Here is a 17,499-nt window from a genome sequence, read left to right as displayed (position 1 = left end):
ATTTTTTTTTATTTTTAGCTAAACATATTCTTAAGATTTTATATGCCTTTACCAAAAAGCTTCGTGGGAATCAAGTGCTATATGTAGGAGTGGCCTATTTATTTATTGTAAAAGTTTCTATATTTATTATCCTGTAGCCCCTAAATAAGTTATGACCCTTATATGTAATATGTGTATGTCCTTGCTAAGCTTTTTATCCCCTAAATATTGGTATTTGCAGCATATTTTAATATTTAAACATTTTGTAATTTTACACTTCTGATATTTCAGGGAGAAAAAGTCAGTGTTACACTTAGCATACTTATGGTATAACTTTGGGAAACGTATTATTTAACCAATTGTTTCATTTTGTGATTTTTAAAAAATCAACTAATGGGAAGCACTTTTAGATGGCATTTTCTTTTTAAAGTGCCTTTTAGAGCTAACATATATTTGCTTTCAGATCGCTACTTCTGAAACCTGTTTTTCAACTATTTAACTTTGAGAGAAAGGGAAGATCGAATATATAAGGATAAATTCACACTGAAATAATTTCAGGTTTATTTCCCAAACATGTTGTCCTTATTCTGTTTTAAAGCAGACATACTAGGCACCAAGTAAAATCTTTGAGGGGAAGCATGAGGAGAGAAAGAAAAGAATAACTGAATCATCAATAGAATATGTCTAGTTTTTCAATTAGTCTCCTTTTTCTAACGTCAAGACTTAAAACACCATGATCTTTTAGTGTAGTTCTCCTTAGCAAGAGGCAAATTATGTGGGGATTATAAGAGGAGTGGAAACCACAGAAAACACTGTCCTGTTTTGAAAAAGTGTTTTAATCAGGCAAAAGAAGCATCAGGACAAACCATTTTTAAAACAAAGTCTTCAAGTTGGGTATTGAGACTGGCAAAGGGAGAAGCAAGGAGAAAAGTCAGGGAAAGATAAAATATTCAGATGAAAGCCAAAGCTATTTGCAATTACATGTTAGAACTCAGGGTTTTGCAGGTGAAAAAGATGTTGCTTAAATATATTCATAAACCTGTAGTAAGATTTCCACTTAGCAGTTTCAGAAGATTTAACTAGCTGCTTAAAATATGACAAAACTGAATTTTAACAAATGATGTTAAAATAGGACAGCCAATCAATTAACTGACAAAATAGAAGGCAGTGTGGGAGAGCCCTCCCCACATTCATTGCAGATTCGCAGCTCCCTCCGCCCGGTTTCCCTCCATCAGGCTAACGACCTCGTTTCTCCGGTAGAGCCTGGCCAAGTCGCAGGCGGTGTCCCCCTGATGGTTCCGATGCCCCACTTTGCAGGCCGTGTGCTTCACAAGGAACTCCACCACGGGGAGGTGGCCTTCTTTGGCAGCCAAGTGCAAGGGCAGGTTCCCTTCATTATCCTCGATGTTAACATCAGCTTGAAACTCCAGCAAAGTCTGTAAAGTGTCCAGGAAACCTGCTCTGGCTGCATCGTGAATGACAGCGAAACCAGTTCGGTCTTTCAAATCGGGATTAGCACCTCTAAGTAGTAGTCTCCTGGCAATCTCGGGATTTCCAAGTTTCATAACCTAGAAAAGAAGAAAAAACGGTAGAATCCTTCAAGTGCTCCTACTACAAGAATATTTTAAAATACCCATCTCTTTTTATGTATGTAACTATTTTTGATGAAGGAGTGCTTGGGGAAGACCCGTATGATCGGGTTTGAAGGACTCAGTTGCAGGAAATGAGTACTATTAGGTAAAAGTAGAAGAAAACTTCTAAAAATTGAGCTTCTATGATGGAATATCTTAAACGGGCCCAAAAGTAGGATAAATTGATTAATAAAATAGAATGAGTCCGACTTATATAAAATTCACTGACAACTTGGTTCTCTATCTCCCATAAAGAGTTGTGTAATTTCATGAATTTATTAAAATAAAAGAAGTGGAACTTGAGATTTAAGTAAGTCTCCTTCTGTTTGCTTGTTCATTCTCATAAGATGTGCCTGGGGTGTTAATTCTGTAAAATAAAATGTGGGTAAATTTTATTTTCTAAACAGCTGAAAAGAAATAAGGAGAGTGAGTTTCTTTAAATCCTCAAAGAAGTGTTTCCACACATCAGACTCCATCTAGTCTGATTTTATAAGTGTGAAAATGATCTCCTAAAAATCCAAACTTGGTATTTTCTTAAATTATTAATTTTCACAAGTTCTCTCCAAATAGATACAGCCTCAAGTTTCCAAGTATTTTTTAAATAGTTTTTTTTCTTTGCAATTATTTCATATGGGATATTAGGTGTGTTTAGTGCTTAGAATCCTTCACTTGAAATTTAAAAACGTTACTGATTATTAAAGTGAAAAAAAAGCAACAGTGTTCTACATTGTCAATGTATTTATCTAAAACTAAGTTCATGATATGTCTTGTATTAGATAGGAAATGACTGTATGGAAACTGTTCTTGAAAAGAATGAAACAGTCATCCTACTATATTACTTACTGTTTCCTAAAGTTCTAACTAGTCTCCTAATTTTCAAGTGAGCAAAAGAAGAGAAAATAAGATATTAAATGTGTATTTTGGGACACAGACAGCTTTGTCTTGTGGTTTCAGCCCATTTATTAATCAACTGGTGATCCATCTTATTTCCTTTCGCAGTTATTATCAGGCATTTAGGAATAGCTATTTGTAAACTGCCAGTATTTTAAAAGCCAGAATTTGCTATTAAAATTTGCTATCAACATACAAATAATTCACATGACAAAGACTTATCTACTGGTGTTTAAATATATTTCACGCTAATAAGAAATCACTATTAGGCTCTCATAGTTATAAAATATTTTGTGGAGCAGCAATCAGTTGTACAATACATATAATTTAACCGTGAAAAATATAGTCTCATTAACATGCAAGAATATTTCAGCATTTTAATTGTTTTAATTTATATTTAGGTATATTCATAATAACCTAAATTTATAATACATTACACAGTAGGCACTCAAATGTTTGTGAAATTAAATATACACTGTAAAATACATACAAAGCTGATCTATCTCTTTAGAATGTTTGTTTTAAAAAATCACAAATTAAGTAGCATGATGAAATATATTTAGAATGAATAATATTTTATAAATGCAAACTCTATAGATGGCCAAGATGTTAAGCTTCCCTGTTGATAAAACCTTGATGACTTTTAGCCCTTCCTTTGAGGCAGTGGTTAAAAATGATACATAATTTATTTTTCAAGAACTTCAATGAAATACTTTTTGGTTATGAAAAATTAACACAATCTAATTTTTACCACAACTGCCTCTAAATATTTAGTCACATCTAAGGACCTGAACTGGGAAAAATAAGAGACAGACACCTTGGATCTTTGTAAAGCAAATGTACGATTAAGGCCTTTGATATCATCCTGATTGAGAGGCTTACACTAGGAAGGGGGAAAAATCTTTTGTAATTGGATTAATAAACATAATTGTAGGAGAAAATTTGCCATATTTCACCAAAAATAATAGTAATGCTGGAAATTGTTTTGAAAGAAAGTTCTTTCTTGAGTTATGACACAACTTCAGAGTCAGGATTATACATACTGAAAATAAGCCTTGAGACTCCTGTTTGTGTGTGTTTCATTATATGTACTAGGACTAAGCCACAATAAATGGGTGTTAATATCTTGACAAGTATGTTTAATATAAACGAGACTGCAGAGTTGTTTTAAAAATGTTTGTCAAAACTTTTTTTTTTTTGCGGTATTAATCTCCCAGTCTTCCTGCTCGTCAAAAGTCCTGAAAGATCCTATTCTTACAGGGTTAAGTGGCTCATTCTTTGTGATATTTATATAACATTTTGAATGTTCAATAGGAAACTTTTCAATATATTAAATTTGTGGCATTGCTATCATCACAAAACCTGTTAAAAACTACTAGGTGGAAAAAGAAAAAAAATCCTTTCCCCACTTAATCTACCTGAAATAACAAGATAATTTAGTATCTATAAGCTTCCTTAATACTGAAATTTTTGCAAGGTCAGTGTATTCTGATTTAAAATATACAGGCTGTATGGACTTCATCTGTCAATAGTACATCTCCTGCCACTTAAATTTCTAATTCTTGCAATTAAAACAAAGCACTCTAAAAACCCTCTCCCCAGTGGATTTTCAAAAACAGCTTTAAGTGTTGCATTTCGAATACGCATAGCTTATAAGAATATCATCAGAACTCAGATAAAGCAACTGTTTGAGACTACTTTGCCATTTTTCTGTTTCTGAGCCTTTCAACTAAGTTACATGATAACGTTCAGAGGAGGAAAAAAAATTATCAGGCACAATACTTTGCAGCTGGACGTGTTTCATTTGTTGCTTGTAAATCTAATTACTAAAAATTAGAACATACCAGGGTATGACCGCAGAGACAAAAACACTATAAACTGAGCTCTGATTAGAAAATTCAACTTTTTATTCCTCCTCGATCCTGAATGGGTGGATGGTATTACATTAACTGTGAAATGTACATCCTGTGCCCGTGCCCAGGCCACCCATTCCAAACGAGGAAAGGCTGTTGGTCAAAACCTGAAGCATTTGAAGAAAAAACACCCTTGCCAGTAGTCAAGAAAATTAACGTTAAAGTCAATTATTGGAGCAAAGTACGGAAACCACTAATAGCAGTGTATTTACTTCAAATAATAATCATAATAACGTGTTTACAGAGCTGTCTAAAAAAAAGAAAAACCAAAAAACTCAGCGCTGCTACGACTGCTACAGAATCCCCACCGTCACAAAAACATTCCAAAAATTAATACCAAACCTGGAACCCACTTGATATCGAGGATGTTATTGGATTTGACGAGTTTGTTCAAAGTACGTCATTTTGGGGAGTTGGATCCACTTAAAGATATAAAATATGGCAACCAACTAGTTTTTAAAACAGTTAAATTTTGTACCCCTGAAAGCTTAAAAGCTATTATTCTAGAAACCCGGGTCACGTAGGCAACATTGTTGACCTGTTTTCCCCACCTCTCTGGATACCAACCTGCAGCGCAGTTCTTCCAAATCCATTTTGTGCATTGACGTTTACATTATTTTGCAACAAACTAGTAAGTTGCTCTAGGTCCCCCCTGGCAGCTGCGGACGCCAACTCGTTCCCCCAAGGCTCGGCCATTCTTTAGGGTCCTGACGATCGGGAAAAGATGAATTAGTTGTTTTTCTTTTTCCCTTTTCCTTCGCTCCTAACCAGGCTGCATGATGGCATCGGAGACTGACAGAAGGACTGGGATGGTTAATCTGGAGTAGAGCTTGGTAGTAAATACTAGTAAGATCTGCCTGCCAAAAGCCCGCCCCTCGATTCACACGTGATTATTCAGCAAAACTGAGCCATTGGAGAGGGGCTCCGCTCCTCGCTTTTTAGCTTAACCCCTATGAAGAATTCTGGTGATTAAACTGAGAGATATACAGGCACACATATATTTCTGGTAAATTACTCTGGACGTAAAATATAGGCAGAGCTGGCACGTACCTACACTACAGATCTCCGTGAGGAATGTGTGCGGAGATTTAAGGCACTAGATCAGGGCAGAAAATACCGCGAAAAAAGAGACATTTGGGGGGGAAGAAAAGGCATCAACCCACCCTTGTTCACGGTGGTGACTTGAGCCGCGCGAGCCAGTACCGCAGGGGCAGGTCCTCGAAGGGGCTCGGTCTCCATCCGTCTCGCCGAAGGGGTAGTCCTGAGTCCTCCGCGGCAGGGAGAGCGCCGCGGTGGCTGGATGCTGAGGTGCTCCGGGGGTTAAAGATGATCGCCAAAAGCAAATGAGAGTAGCAGTTCCGTGGCCCTCAAGTTACAGGTCGTAACGACTCCTCGGTGGCCTTGGATTCTCCGGAGGAGCCTTAATTCGCGTTCAGGCCGAGCTGCGGGCTAACGCCGCGCGGGAGGGCTCCGGAGCCCGCCAGCCGGGCTACCGCAGCCCCACCGAGCCTCAGAGGCCGTGGGAGCCAGGCTCGGCGCGCGTCTCCGGAGACTGCCGGGCGCGCGGCGGGCCCCCGGCAAGCCGGTCATGCCGGCCCCACCGGGTCCTGGGACTCCCAGCAGCGTGAGGAAGGGGGAGAGCGATGCGGGAAGTGTCTATGGGGCCCGGGCTGCTGAAGCAGCGTGTTGCAGCATCGCGGCTGCACAGGGCAGCCCACCGGTAACTTCCCGCCTACGACCGAGCCAGTTCAGACTTCCTAATGTAGAAGCTCATTGAGCTGCCGCCGCCTCTTTTCCTTCCTTTCCCGGTTTTCTGAGGGCCTCCGGAGATCGGGAGGGTCCTGGGAAGTCACAGGCCAAGCTCTGAGTATCGGGAGTCGCCACAATTCCAGGGCGCAGCCAGTCCCGCCGCTCTTGGCGAGAACCCAGCGGCTTCGGCGCCGGGTGCCACTTCGCCAACCTCTCGCGGTCCCCTGGCCTGTGCCCCCAGCCTGTGCAGCCGATAGGGCAGCGGCCGCCAGCCAGCTGTGCCCTGGAGCCGAGCTGGGTAGCACCTCTTCCTCCCGAGCCGCAGCGCTCCCAGTGACAGTTTCTTTTGTAGCTGGTCCCCCCCAAATCGCCGGTCCCTGCTCCCTTCACCCCTACAGACACTTGTGCGTCGTGCCCCTTTCTGGTCTTTTCCTTCCCTCCCTCCCTCGCTTCTTTTTTCGCTCAAACAATTGCTGCTTCTGTTGCCGCTGCAGAGACGGTGCCGGTTTCTTCTCCCTTTTTTCCGACCTCATCAGCTTTTTTTGAAAAGAAAAAAATTGAGCGCTTTTTGAGTTGAAAAACCCGCCCCCATTTTAACGGCAGAGTTTTAAGGAGGCTCGGCTGAGTTGCAGCGCCGCGGGAGCGGGAAGGTTGGGCACCGCCCACGCCCCGCCCTCCGCCCTGGTGGCGCTCAAGCACTCTGCCGGGCTCGCCCCGCCCCCCGCCCCGCGCCCTTTCTCCCGCCTCCTCGCTCTCCGCTTTCCTCCCTCAGTCTCCTGCGCTGGCTCCCACCCGCCAGCCCAGCGGCCAGGCCCCAGCTGGAGCGGCTTTTTCGGACCCGCGGAGCCGGGTTCGGCCCCCTCCGGCTGGCGGGCGGAATGGAGTCTGCGATGTGAAACCCCGGGCTGCCCCGAGGCCGGCGGGGGCGGAGGTGGAGGAAAGAGGCTTGTTAATTAAGGCTGCGGAGAGCCGCAGGGCCTTGGAGGCTCGGCGGCGCAGACTGCTGGAAGGCGGAGAGGAGGCTGGCGCGAAGCGAGTCTTTCCCCGGCCCTGGCCGGGCAGCCCGGCCCGCCTCCGCGCTCCCCCGCTAGGCTCTCGAAGTTCGGGCGGCCAGGCCTACGGCTGCCGCCTCTTCCTCTGGGGCGCGCGCTGTGTAAACTCGGCCTCCTTTTCTCAGTGCAGAGCTTCGGCCTCGCACCTGCTAGCTCAACGCCCAGGGCCGCGGTGGGCAGAGGTGGCCGCGGGGGTGGAGGGAGAGACCTGACTGACAGCAAAACCAGTGCTCAGGAAAAGCAAAAGTCTTTTATAGACTGATTTTTACGAAAACTAAAGGCATGGTATAGGTAAGAAATCACGACGGACTCTGAAGCCTTAATGTTACAGGGACTTGAAACTGAAATATTCCATTTCTTTGGGGAAAGGGAGAAAAGCAATTAACTTTAAAGCAAAAAAAAAAAAGTCTTGGGAAGGATTTTCTAACAAGGCCATTTCTTTCTTGTCAAAGTTCTCTCTGACTACTTAGATGGGACTTGTTTTGGGGGGGAGGGGGTGTCTAAATGTAAAGGAATAGTATCTTCCTAATCGTTTATTTCAATCATCTGAGACACCAGTTCTCTGTACTTTTAACTTCCTCTTTTAGCTATGTAAGATTAATTAATTACTGTTTTCTATATTTTTTGCACTTAAAAATATCCAACACGGTTGCAGGATGCACCCAGTGGTCAAAATGAAACCAAGCAAAAAATGACAGGTGGTCTAATTATTACCGACTTCTAGCAAGCATGTCCTCAAGCAACATCTATACCCAGCTCCTTGAAGTACACTGGGAGTATTAGCAACGAAACACACCAACAACATTGGGATAATCATCTAGCATCAGATTGCCTGGTAGGTAGAGAGAGAGTTGAAACTGCAAAGAATCCTGCAGTGTTTCCTTTAACTGAATTGTTGAGAGGAAAATAACCAGAGCTCTTTTCTTAGGTAACTAAACTTGAAATGTGAATCAAACATGAACTACAACAGAAGAAATTAACTCCTCTCGTTTCTTACATATATTTAGACATTTCAAATAGAACATTTAGGATTCTATATATACCAGTAAATACCATAAATAATATAATTTACTTTTGATTATTCTGGGAAATTAGTATGTAATCTTTCAGTACAGCTGGAGGGTGTGATGATATAGTAGCACTGTTGGCTGTTAAGAGAGAACTGGCATTAGTCCAACTTATGAGAGTTGCTTTCTAGCATTTATTATGGTTTCTTGCTAAGAGAAGACATTGTAATAAGGAAGAATATTGTACTCATGTAAAGTATAGGTATACATGTGTTATCATTTTCATGAAATAAAATTCTTTTTGCTGAATAACGATAAATAAAACTTATGGTAATTTAAGATGCATACAGAGCTGGATTAATAGTTTTGGAGCTCTTAAGCATTGAAAAGATTTTGATGTCCCAGCAACTCACCTCATATGTAAATAAAAATAATACAAAACCAAAAAATAAGTGTAAAGGAGTCCAACAAAGTTCTGATTTTTCCCATGTTGACTACTTCAATGCTTTTGCTGAAATATTAAATTCTTTAAGAAAGTTTGTTTGTTTTTTACTCTGGCTTAGCTGGTGTCCTGAAGCATATACTTCGTTTGCTTATTGTATAACCCAGAACTGACTGCATAGAGATTACAATCTTAGTTCAGAAAGCGTAAGTAAGCACTACAAAAGACCTGCAATGAAAATCTCATATTGAGGGCTAGTTCACTGAAGTCAAAGGTGAGTATCTTTGCCCTCAATAAGCTTACATTCTAACATGGTGTACAAAAAAGATTGACAGTTAAGCATCTGTTATTTTGAAAGTAGTAGTTTGTCTTTTAACACAGTAATGATATCTCTCTCAACACTGAAATAGAGCCTTTTAGTTGGATATAAAATACTAACAGTCATGGAAATTTTTTCAGCAGTTTATACTCATTTTAAAGGCTTTATAGAAATACTACAGTCAAATTATTTTGTGCTTTTTCCCTCATTGACTTAAGTATGCATAGTTTCAGAATGATTAACTTACGGATATGTGTATATGGTATTTACAATTTCTTTACATAGTCCCAAAGTCTTCCTTTTGTTATATTTATAGATCCAAGAGAGGTAGAAAACAGACTGGTACCCTCAAGGGGCCTTTTTATCATTTCATTATTGTGGCTTTGGCATTTTATTTCTGAAATTCAGCAGGCTTTTTCATATGGGTTCTCACACCACTTATGAAAAGTCTTTTTGTAAAGTAAGAAAAAAAATGCCCAGTAAGCAACTCAAAAGTTTAAACATAATAGCAACAATTAATACTTATATAGTTTTTCCTGGTTATAACATCATGCACACATTATTTAATCTTTACAACTCTGGGACGTAAATATGATAACTATCCCCATTTTTCAGGTGAAGGAATTGAGGCTTATAGAGAATGTGACTAAGGCCAATAAGTAGTGGATATAGGAATTTGAACTCAGAATCCATCCCCAGGTGTTAGGCCTTTTCCATTACATAAGAGTCCAGTTCACTGGAAGCTTTGGGTTTGGAACTCTCCCAGACTTTTCCCTATGTGCTTCTTCCATTGGCTGGTTTTGGCCTGTATCCTTTCCCCTTTTCCTGTAATAAATTGTAACCATAAGCTAAAAAAAAAAAAAAAAAAAGAGTCCAGGATCAGGCACTAGTGTCCTAACAAACATTAAATCATTATATGAAATATATTTTGGGTTACTTAAGTGTGGATCTAACTGTAGTAGCATTAATCTTCTCAGGAATTAGATTGTAATTGAGTAGCATTGTTAAAAAGCTTGATTAACTTAAGGGATCAAGGTTAACACCCCCAATAATGAGTCATGTTGATATCATGTGTCCCTGATATGATGTGATGAGGACACATCACCTTTGTGGAATCCTTCCCCTGAATCCATAAACTCAGCATAATTCTGAGAAAACATTAGACAAACCCAAACTGAGAGACATTCTATAAAGTTCCTGACCATTAGTCTTCAAAAGTCAAGACCGAGCAATGGTAACAGATTGGAAGAGGCTAAGGAAACATGACCACTAAATGTAATGTGGTATGCTGCTTTGGACCCTGGAACAGAAAAAGTACATTAATATAAAAATCCAAATAGTCTCTAGAACATAATTAATAGTATTAATGCCAGTGTTAATTTCTTAGTTTTGATATCAGTACCATGGTCATGCAAGATGGTAACAGAGGAAGCTGGAAAAAGGTAAATAGGAGCATTCTGTACTATGTTTGCAACTATTATATAAATCTAAAATTATTTCAAATAAAAATTTAGCAAAATAACTAAAAGTAAACTTTATTATATATATTTGAAAAAATATGAAATAAAATTCCTTTTAAAAGAAGAATGGTAAGATCAAAGAACATGGAGATTGGAGAAAAAGATCTATATTTGAATTAGACTGAGCTCCATGAGTTAATGCAGTAAAACAACTATGAGAATGGATAGGTTAAAATTATTTTTCTTTGCTCATGCTTATGGACAGAGAATCTCTACATTTTTATTCTCTCAGTTTTTGACACTGGAATGAAATTGTTTCCTTTAAGGAAGGAATTCTGGGGAAATGAATTTTCTCTTTTTTTTAAAAGATGTTTTTGATGTGGACCACTTTTAAAGTCGTTATTGAATTTCTTAAAATACTGCTTCTGTTTTATGTTTTGGTGTTTTGGCCACAAGGCATGTGGGATCTTAGCTCCCCAACCAGGGATCAAACCTGCGTCCCCTGCATTGGAAGGCAGATTCTTAATCACTGGACAGCCAGGGAAGTCCCGAATTTTCTCTTAATTCAGTATTTATTTTTCTTTCATTTCTTTCTCTGTAGTGGAAAGTTACTCTGGATTCTGGGTATCCAACCATGAATAGTTACATCATAGGGAAGAATCAGTCTCTTCAGGAATTATACACTATGGAGGGTAAAATGCAGGGAGGCAACAGGGTGAGTGGAAAGAGCACTAGTTTTGACCTAGCCTTGAATACTAGGTCTGTCCCTGTATAGCATGACTTTGGGCAAATTCTTAGCCTATCAGAGCAGTTTTTTATTCTGTAAAATGGTTGTTGTAAAAATTAAATGAGATAAGGTGTGTGAAGTACCTGTACCTACTAGACATCCAATAAAAATAAATTCAAAGGCATTGGTTGTTATGTACCCAAGAATTTGCTATTTATGAACTATTGTGAATATAAAAACACATAAAATGAAATGGCTGATAATCTCAAAGAACTTACAACCTTTGAGGAGAGATTAAAACATGCAGAGATGAAACAATTAGAGAAAAAAATTGCAGAATTTATCAGAGTATTAAACTGTGTTGTAAAGATAGTACAGCAGTGATTAGAAAGGAGAAGAATCCTTGTTGGCTTAAATATTATGAAAGAGGTGATCCTGAGAAAAGCATTTAGGAACTGGTATACAAAGTAATAGCAACTAATATGGTTTAAGGTTTTGAAAAGTTTTCACAAGCATTGTATCACTCAATAATCACAATCACTCTGTGAAATAAGTTTTATAAGCCCCATTTTAGAAGTAAAGAAATCTAGAGTCAGAGAAGTTTCTTGTCTGTTTTTGTCAAGTGGCAGAACTAGAACTCAAGCCTAGTAATGCTGACTATGAAATCTATGCTTGTTTTGTAAAAATATTTTATGCTTCCATGCATTTTCATAATTGTTTTCTCATCACCTGAAATAGTCATGTCAGAAGCTGAAGTCAAGAGTCTAAGTGACCCATCCAAGTTCCCCCAGCTAATTAGTTGGGAAAGCAGTACTAGAAACCATATGCCTGAATGTCTAGTGTATTCTCCCCCTCTTTCTGTATTACCACATTCTTTTAATTTCCAGATGGAGAAGAGGGAGGGAGAAGGGAAGCAGTACTGGATTTGAATGGGCTCCGAGATATACACACATGTCATCACAGACAAAAATCTCAACTTTGCAGGGCTGCATTAATCCTGGCCATGTAACTAGAGACAATCATTCACCTGCCTTGTGCTGAGAATGACATATATGAATGGGGCAAGTGAATTGCCACACTTAAATTGCTGGTACTCTGTTTTACCTCTTAATTCATATTCGTGCTATATTTTGGAATTACTTCCTTGGGGGTGGCAATTAACCAAGAAACCCTTCAATTCATGTGACTATGTATGGTTCTGTTCCTTATCTACCTCATTCTGGTCTAAATACAGACTATTACATGAGAGTTGTAGGCCAGAATATTTTCGTCTAGAGAAAAAAAAGCAGAATAAACCTAGATCTTTAGAACACCATAGTGCTCTTTTTGTTCAGGGAATACAAAGATTCTATATGGTGATTTCACTAGTTTCTGTTTTAACTGTACAGCACAAAATCAGCAAACTTACTTCACACTTTCAGGATTTTACATACTTTCCACCGCAAGTTCATGCTCTATTTCAGTCCAGAAGATGATATTTTCCCAAGTCAAAGTTGAACATATTCTACTGTCACTCTTCCTCCAGCGGGAATGACAAACTATCACACTTCACTGTACATAGTCTTCGACTATTCTTGGCTCAAAGCCTGATCATCTTTTTCTCGAGATCGATATTCTCACCTTTCTCAGCTTCCATGTCTGCCCCATGACTACCGTGGGAATCTGGTTGCTTGCCATTCCTTGTTACTGAATGTCTGAGGATGCAAGCGTCAGGGCTTGGGATCGAGTGTGACAGTGTGCAAGTGGGCTTTGACAAGTTGAGCATAAAAGGCTATGTGAAGTTGTATTTTGGTGAAACAGAGAAAATGTACATTTATGAAATGTTTATTAGACGGGATGTGACGGTGTGCTGAGTTGGTTTGTGAGGCTTGACGTGTATGTGTGTTACTATATAACCACATAAGGAGCAGAATCTAATCCCCGCCCTAGCCACGGGGAGGCGGTACCCCGAGGCCTTTGCTTAATTCAAACCGGAATAACCTGTTGCGGGACTCCAAGCTGCCGCAGTTGCAGGTTGGCGTCCCCGCCGGCGGCGCGCAGATCTCCGCCCGGTAGTCGCGCGCCCAGCGCCTGACAGGAGGGCAGTCACGTGGTAGCCGCAAAGCGGTGCTTTGCGACCTCGATGACAGGCAAAATGTGCGACAGCTTCGGCGCTGGCCAACCAGGGGCGGAGGCGGCGGCCAGGGAGGAAGCGGAGGAGGCGGAGGCGGCCGTGGCGTTCGCCCGCCTGCTTTTTCGCTCGCTTTCCCCGCCCCCGCCGGTCTTGTCGCCGTTGAAGGGAGCCGGCTGCGCGCTGTCGCAACCAGCCCTCATCCTGGCCGGCGACAGTAAGACCGAACCCACATCCCTACCAACCTCCCTGTTGAGGCGGCTCGGGCTCCGCGGGGCGCAGGCAAGCGGCCCAGGCGCCTGAAGGTTACCGAGTGCATGAGCGCTTAGCCTCCCGCGCTGCCCCGCCCGCCGGCCCGCCGGCCCGCCCGCCGGCTCGCCCGCCAGCCCCTCGGCGCCCGGCGGCGACGGCGGCGGCGGCGGAGACGGCCGCAGGAGGCGCAGTCTCCCGCCCGGGTGCGCGCTTCGCTCCCGGAGCCGCGGAACTCGGCAGCCGCCATGGCGTCCAACATGGACCGAGAGATGATCCTGGCAGATTTTCAGGTGAAGTATCGGGCCCAGTTACCCTTTCACCTCCAACCTCGTGGGTTCCTGGTGCCCAAAGGGTGGCCTCTTCCCAGCGTTTGTTTGAGCACTGCAGTGCTGTGTGGTTTGAGTTTTTATACGGTACCTGACATGAGGTGTGTGTGAGTGTGGTGTGTGTGTGTCTGTGTGTGTGTGTGTGTGTTGTGAACTGTGGGGGACTATGTTATGTTGGGGGTGTGTAGAATGGCTTATGTACGGCTTGAATGGTATTTGTCGAGTGAGTGGGTGTTCTGTCGGGTTGTTTTGTGCGTGGATTGTATTGTTTCCTGTATTATAGGTAGTGTGTAGAATTCGAGGATAAGTGTGGGGCTTTTAAGTATGAGGTGCTTTAGGTGAGGAGTTTTGGGTTTGTGAGGAGGGTGTGCTGTATGGAGTGTGGGTGTGGTGTATTAAGGGGAGAGTAAAAAAGAATGATGGTGAGGAGGTGGTGAGGGTAGCGGGACATTGTGCTGGTTTTGAGGGAGAAATAAACATTTGAGACTGATGCCTTATTGGAGTCTTTGGGATGTAGGAAGAGGAGGAGGCAAATAGACTGTATATATCAGTGTATCTTTGCAGTGAGTTCACAAGCTTAATAAATTACCAATTCATATTTGTGGATTCCCTTCCTCTACAGATTTGAACTACTTGGTTGGTGTCCTTTCTCCAGGAGAAATTTTAAGGATGAGCAAAGATTATTTCTTACTGACTCAACTGTAGTGACACTGGCATATAAGTATTTTAGGGAGGACCTTTGAAAGTAGAGCTGTATGCTTCATGAAAGAGTTGGAGTTAGAACTAATACCCTGTAAACACCACTTTTGCCTTTTGATGTTGGAAGAAAATATTGTAGTGAGATATTTTTAACCATTTATTTTGGCATTAACTTAGAAGCTATAGTTCTGTATAGGCAGACGTTTCCCTCCTTTAACACTGCCGTCATTGCACATGGTCTAACGCTAGCATAGTAGGCAATATTTTTCCTTACTGATATTTTGTTGGGCTTTTTTCTTTCTCTAATTTTTAAAGTTACTTATTTTTACAACTAAATATTCTGATGGCCATTTCCAGAGTTTGCTCATTTAATTATTCAAGTCATATCTGCTACATTAGGAATATGCATATATCTGCATTTGATTATACTGTAACTTTCAAACTCAAACAGAAGGAAGTTCTGAAAATAAAAGTTGACCACAAGATTTTGGTGCTTTGTAGGATTAGGATTGGCCTGAGATTTTCTGCCTAATTCTTTCACCTTTTTTTTCATTCTTCAAGTTAGTCTTTTATCTAATGTGGAATGTAGTTGTGTGATAAAGGACTCTATATGTCTAGGAATGATTTTATCCTTTTGTAAAATTGTTCTGCTCTAGTAGGAATGGCTTTAAGCAACAAAAAGTATAGTTTACCTCATTAGAAGCTTTAAGGTAACTGTAACTTTGTTTTGATTTACCAAACTTTTGACTTCCTCTAGTAACTTGTAGCTGTTTGCTCTCTTATTATTTGTGACAATTATTATTATTATTATTTTTTGGCCATGCTGCGTGTCATATGGGATCTTAGATCCCCGACCTGGGATCCAACCCGTGCCCCCTGCAGTGGAAGCTCGGAGTCTTAACCACTGGACTGCTGGGGAAGTTCCTATTTGTGACCATTATTATGCTTAGCTTTATCGGCCAGTCTGGAAATTTAGGATTCCTGCATTCAGAGGCAAAGTAAGATTTTCTGACAAGCATTTGGGATTTTATTTTGATTGCATGAAAACATTCTAATAAGTTTTTTTCTTCAAACCAATAGCAATGCTGTGAACAATTGTTTACAAATTGGAAAAAGCTTATGACATCTGCAGCGAACAATTGTTTTCCAAATGGTGAGAGTTAATTGCATATTGTCAAATAGGCAGGAGAACATTACTGGTAGAATAAAAGTTATTTAGAAAACTATGCACAAGCACGTTAGCCTTTTGTGTACTTTAGGAACCTTGTATTCCTCTTACAAATGATGATTCCAGATGAGTTTATTCTTGTGGACTTGGTTTTAAAATGGATTATTCTTCACTTTGCTGTACACCTGAAACTAGCACAACATTGTAACTCAACTATACTCCAATATGAAATAAAAATTTAAAAAAAGGATTTTTCTTACTTTTAAAAAATATTATGTAAAAGTTTTGTAGAATTGACTTTAAAAAATTAGCATTTATCCAGTTATCAGAAACCAGGCAATTTATTTTGAAAATTATAGCTCAAGACTTGGAATGTAGATGCTTGGATGATACTGGCTTCTTCTATAACTGGGCAAATCAATTTCCCCAGCCAAAAGTGAGCATAGTAAAATTATGTTGTTTACTTCATATGATTGTGAAAATTAATAATAGTTTTGAGAGCTCAGTGCTGCTCTTGTAGAAAGGGACATGATTTTTAAATGTGACTAGATTTTAAAAATAAATAAGTTTAAGATTTTGATTATTGCTGGAAAATACAATGTCTAAATATGGGAAAGTTTTTGAGAAGGATTTTGTATTCTCTATTTCCACTCAATAAACAAAGGACTTCTGTTGAAATCAGTGGCGGAGTGGCTAACAATCATATGAGGTAAATAGAACATAATTTTACTATTTTCACTTTTGGGTAGGGAAATTGATTTGACCAGTTATAGAAGAAGCCAGTATCATCCAAGCATCTACATTCCAAGTCTTGAGCTATAATTTAAAAAATAAATTGCCTGGTTTCTTGTAATGAGATAAGTAGTGGATGGAAGAGTTCAGCTCAGACTTAATGGGATAGATTTGAGACTTTGTAGGTGAGTGAACTAATTACAAAGCAAATATATTCCAAATTGTCCTCTAAAAGATTTTTTTCCCCCAAGTAAGAACAGCTGCCAGTAGGAAAAAAATTTAAATTGTGGTGAAATACACAATAACATAAAATGTGCCATCTTAACCATTTTTATCAGTACGTGTCCAGTTCAGTGACATTAAGTACATTCACATTGTTGTGCAGTCATCACCACCAGCCATCTTCAGAACTCTTTTTATCTTGCAAAACTGTAACTCTCTACCCATTAAACAGTAACTTCCCATTCTTCCTTCTCCCCAGCCCCTGGCAACCACCATTCTTTCTCTGTGAATGTGAATGCTCTAGGTACCTCTAATAAGTGGAATCATACAGTATGTGTTCTTTTGTGACTGGCTTATTTCAGTTAGAATAATGGCCCCAATTTTGTAGCATGTGTCAGAATTTCCTTCCTTTTTAAGGCTGAATAATATTTCATTTTATGTATTTACCATATTTTGTTGATCTGTTCATCTGACAATGGACACTTTTCCCCTATGTTTTGGCTATCATGAATCATTAATGCTGTACATGGATGTACAAATATCTCTTTAAGTCCCTGTTTTTATTCTTTGGGGTATATACCCAGAAGTAGAATTGTTGAATCATATGGTATTTCTATTTTTAATTTTTTTAGGAACCGCCATACTGTTTTACATAGTGGCTGCACCACCAAAAGTTTGAATGGAGAGAATGACAGTGTAGTGTTTAATTAATTTGTAAATTCCACTCTGAGCAAATGAGTTTAGAACTTGGAATAGTCCAACAGAAATCAGCTATAAATGTAAATAGTGTTAGCATAGTATATTACTGGTAAAGGAATGA

General features: G+C 40.2%; 2 protein-coding genes across 2 annotated transcripts in view; one reads left to right on the top strand and one right to left on the bottom strand.

Annotated features, from left to right (window-relative positions):
- Positions 1-522: 522 nt before the first annotated feature.
- CDKN2C (cyclin dependent kinase inhibitor 2C) lies at positions 523-6,689 on the bottom strand. The gene is made up of 3 exons (XM_060005016.1): positions 5,578-6,689; positions 4,982-5,121; positions 523-1,547 (listed from the first exon to the last, which is right to left on the bottom strand). Exons 2-3 carry the CDS (start codon positions 5,108-5,110, stop codon positions 1,170-1,172), a joined length of 507 nt encoding a protein of 168 aa, XP_059860999.1. The 5' UTR covers positions 5,111-5,121; positions 5,578-6,689; the 3' UTR covers positions 523-1,169.
- A 6,671-nt stretch (positions 6,690-13,360) lies between these two features.
- The window catches only part of FAF1 (Fas associated factor 1), a 497,005-nt gene continuing 492,866 nt past the window's right edge, over positions 13,361-17,499 (top strand). Inside the window, exon 1 of the mRNA XM_060021798.1 lies at positions 13,361-13,822. Within this exon, the coding sequence (XP_059877781.1) occupies positions 13,778-13,822 (45 nt within the window). The 5' untranslated portion in view covers positions 13,361-13,777. The remainder of the gene's footprint in view (positions 13,823-17,499) is intronic.

Source organism: Delphinus delphis, chromosome 1, assembly GCF_949987515.2.
Source record: "Delphinus delphis chromosome 1, mDelDel1.2, whole genome shotgun sequence".
Taxonomy (NCBI): Eukaryota; Metazoa; Chordata; class Mammalia; order Artiodactyla; family Delphinidae; genus Delphinus; species Delphinus delphis.
This window is presented reverse-complemented; position numbering and strand designations above follow the sequence as displayed.

What these genes read in the sequence shown, in the direction of transcription:
- CDKN2C (XM_060005016.1), bottom strand. Translation starts at nt 5,110, where the DNA reads ATGGCCGAGCCTTGGGGGAACGAGTTGGCGTCCGCAGCTGCCAGGGGG. An exon ending in TTGGAAGAACTGCGCTGCAG is followed by an intron (nt 1,548 to 4,981) that starts GTTGGTATCCAG and finishes CTTCTTTTCTAG; the next exon opens with GTTATGAAACTTGGAAATCC.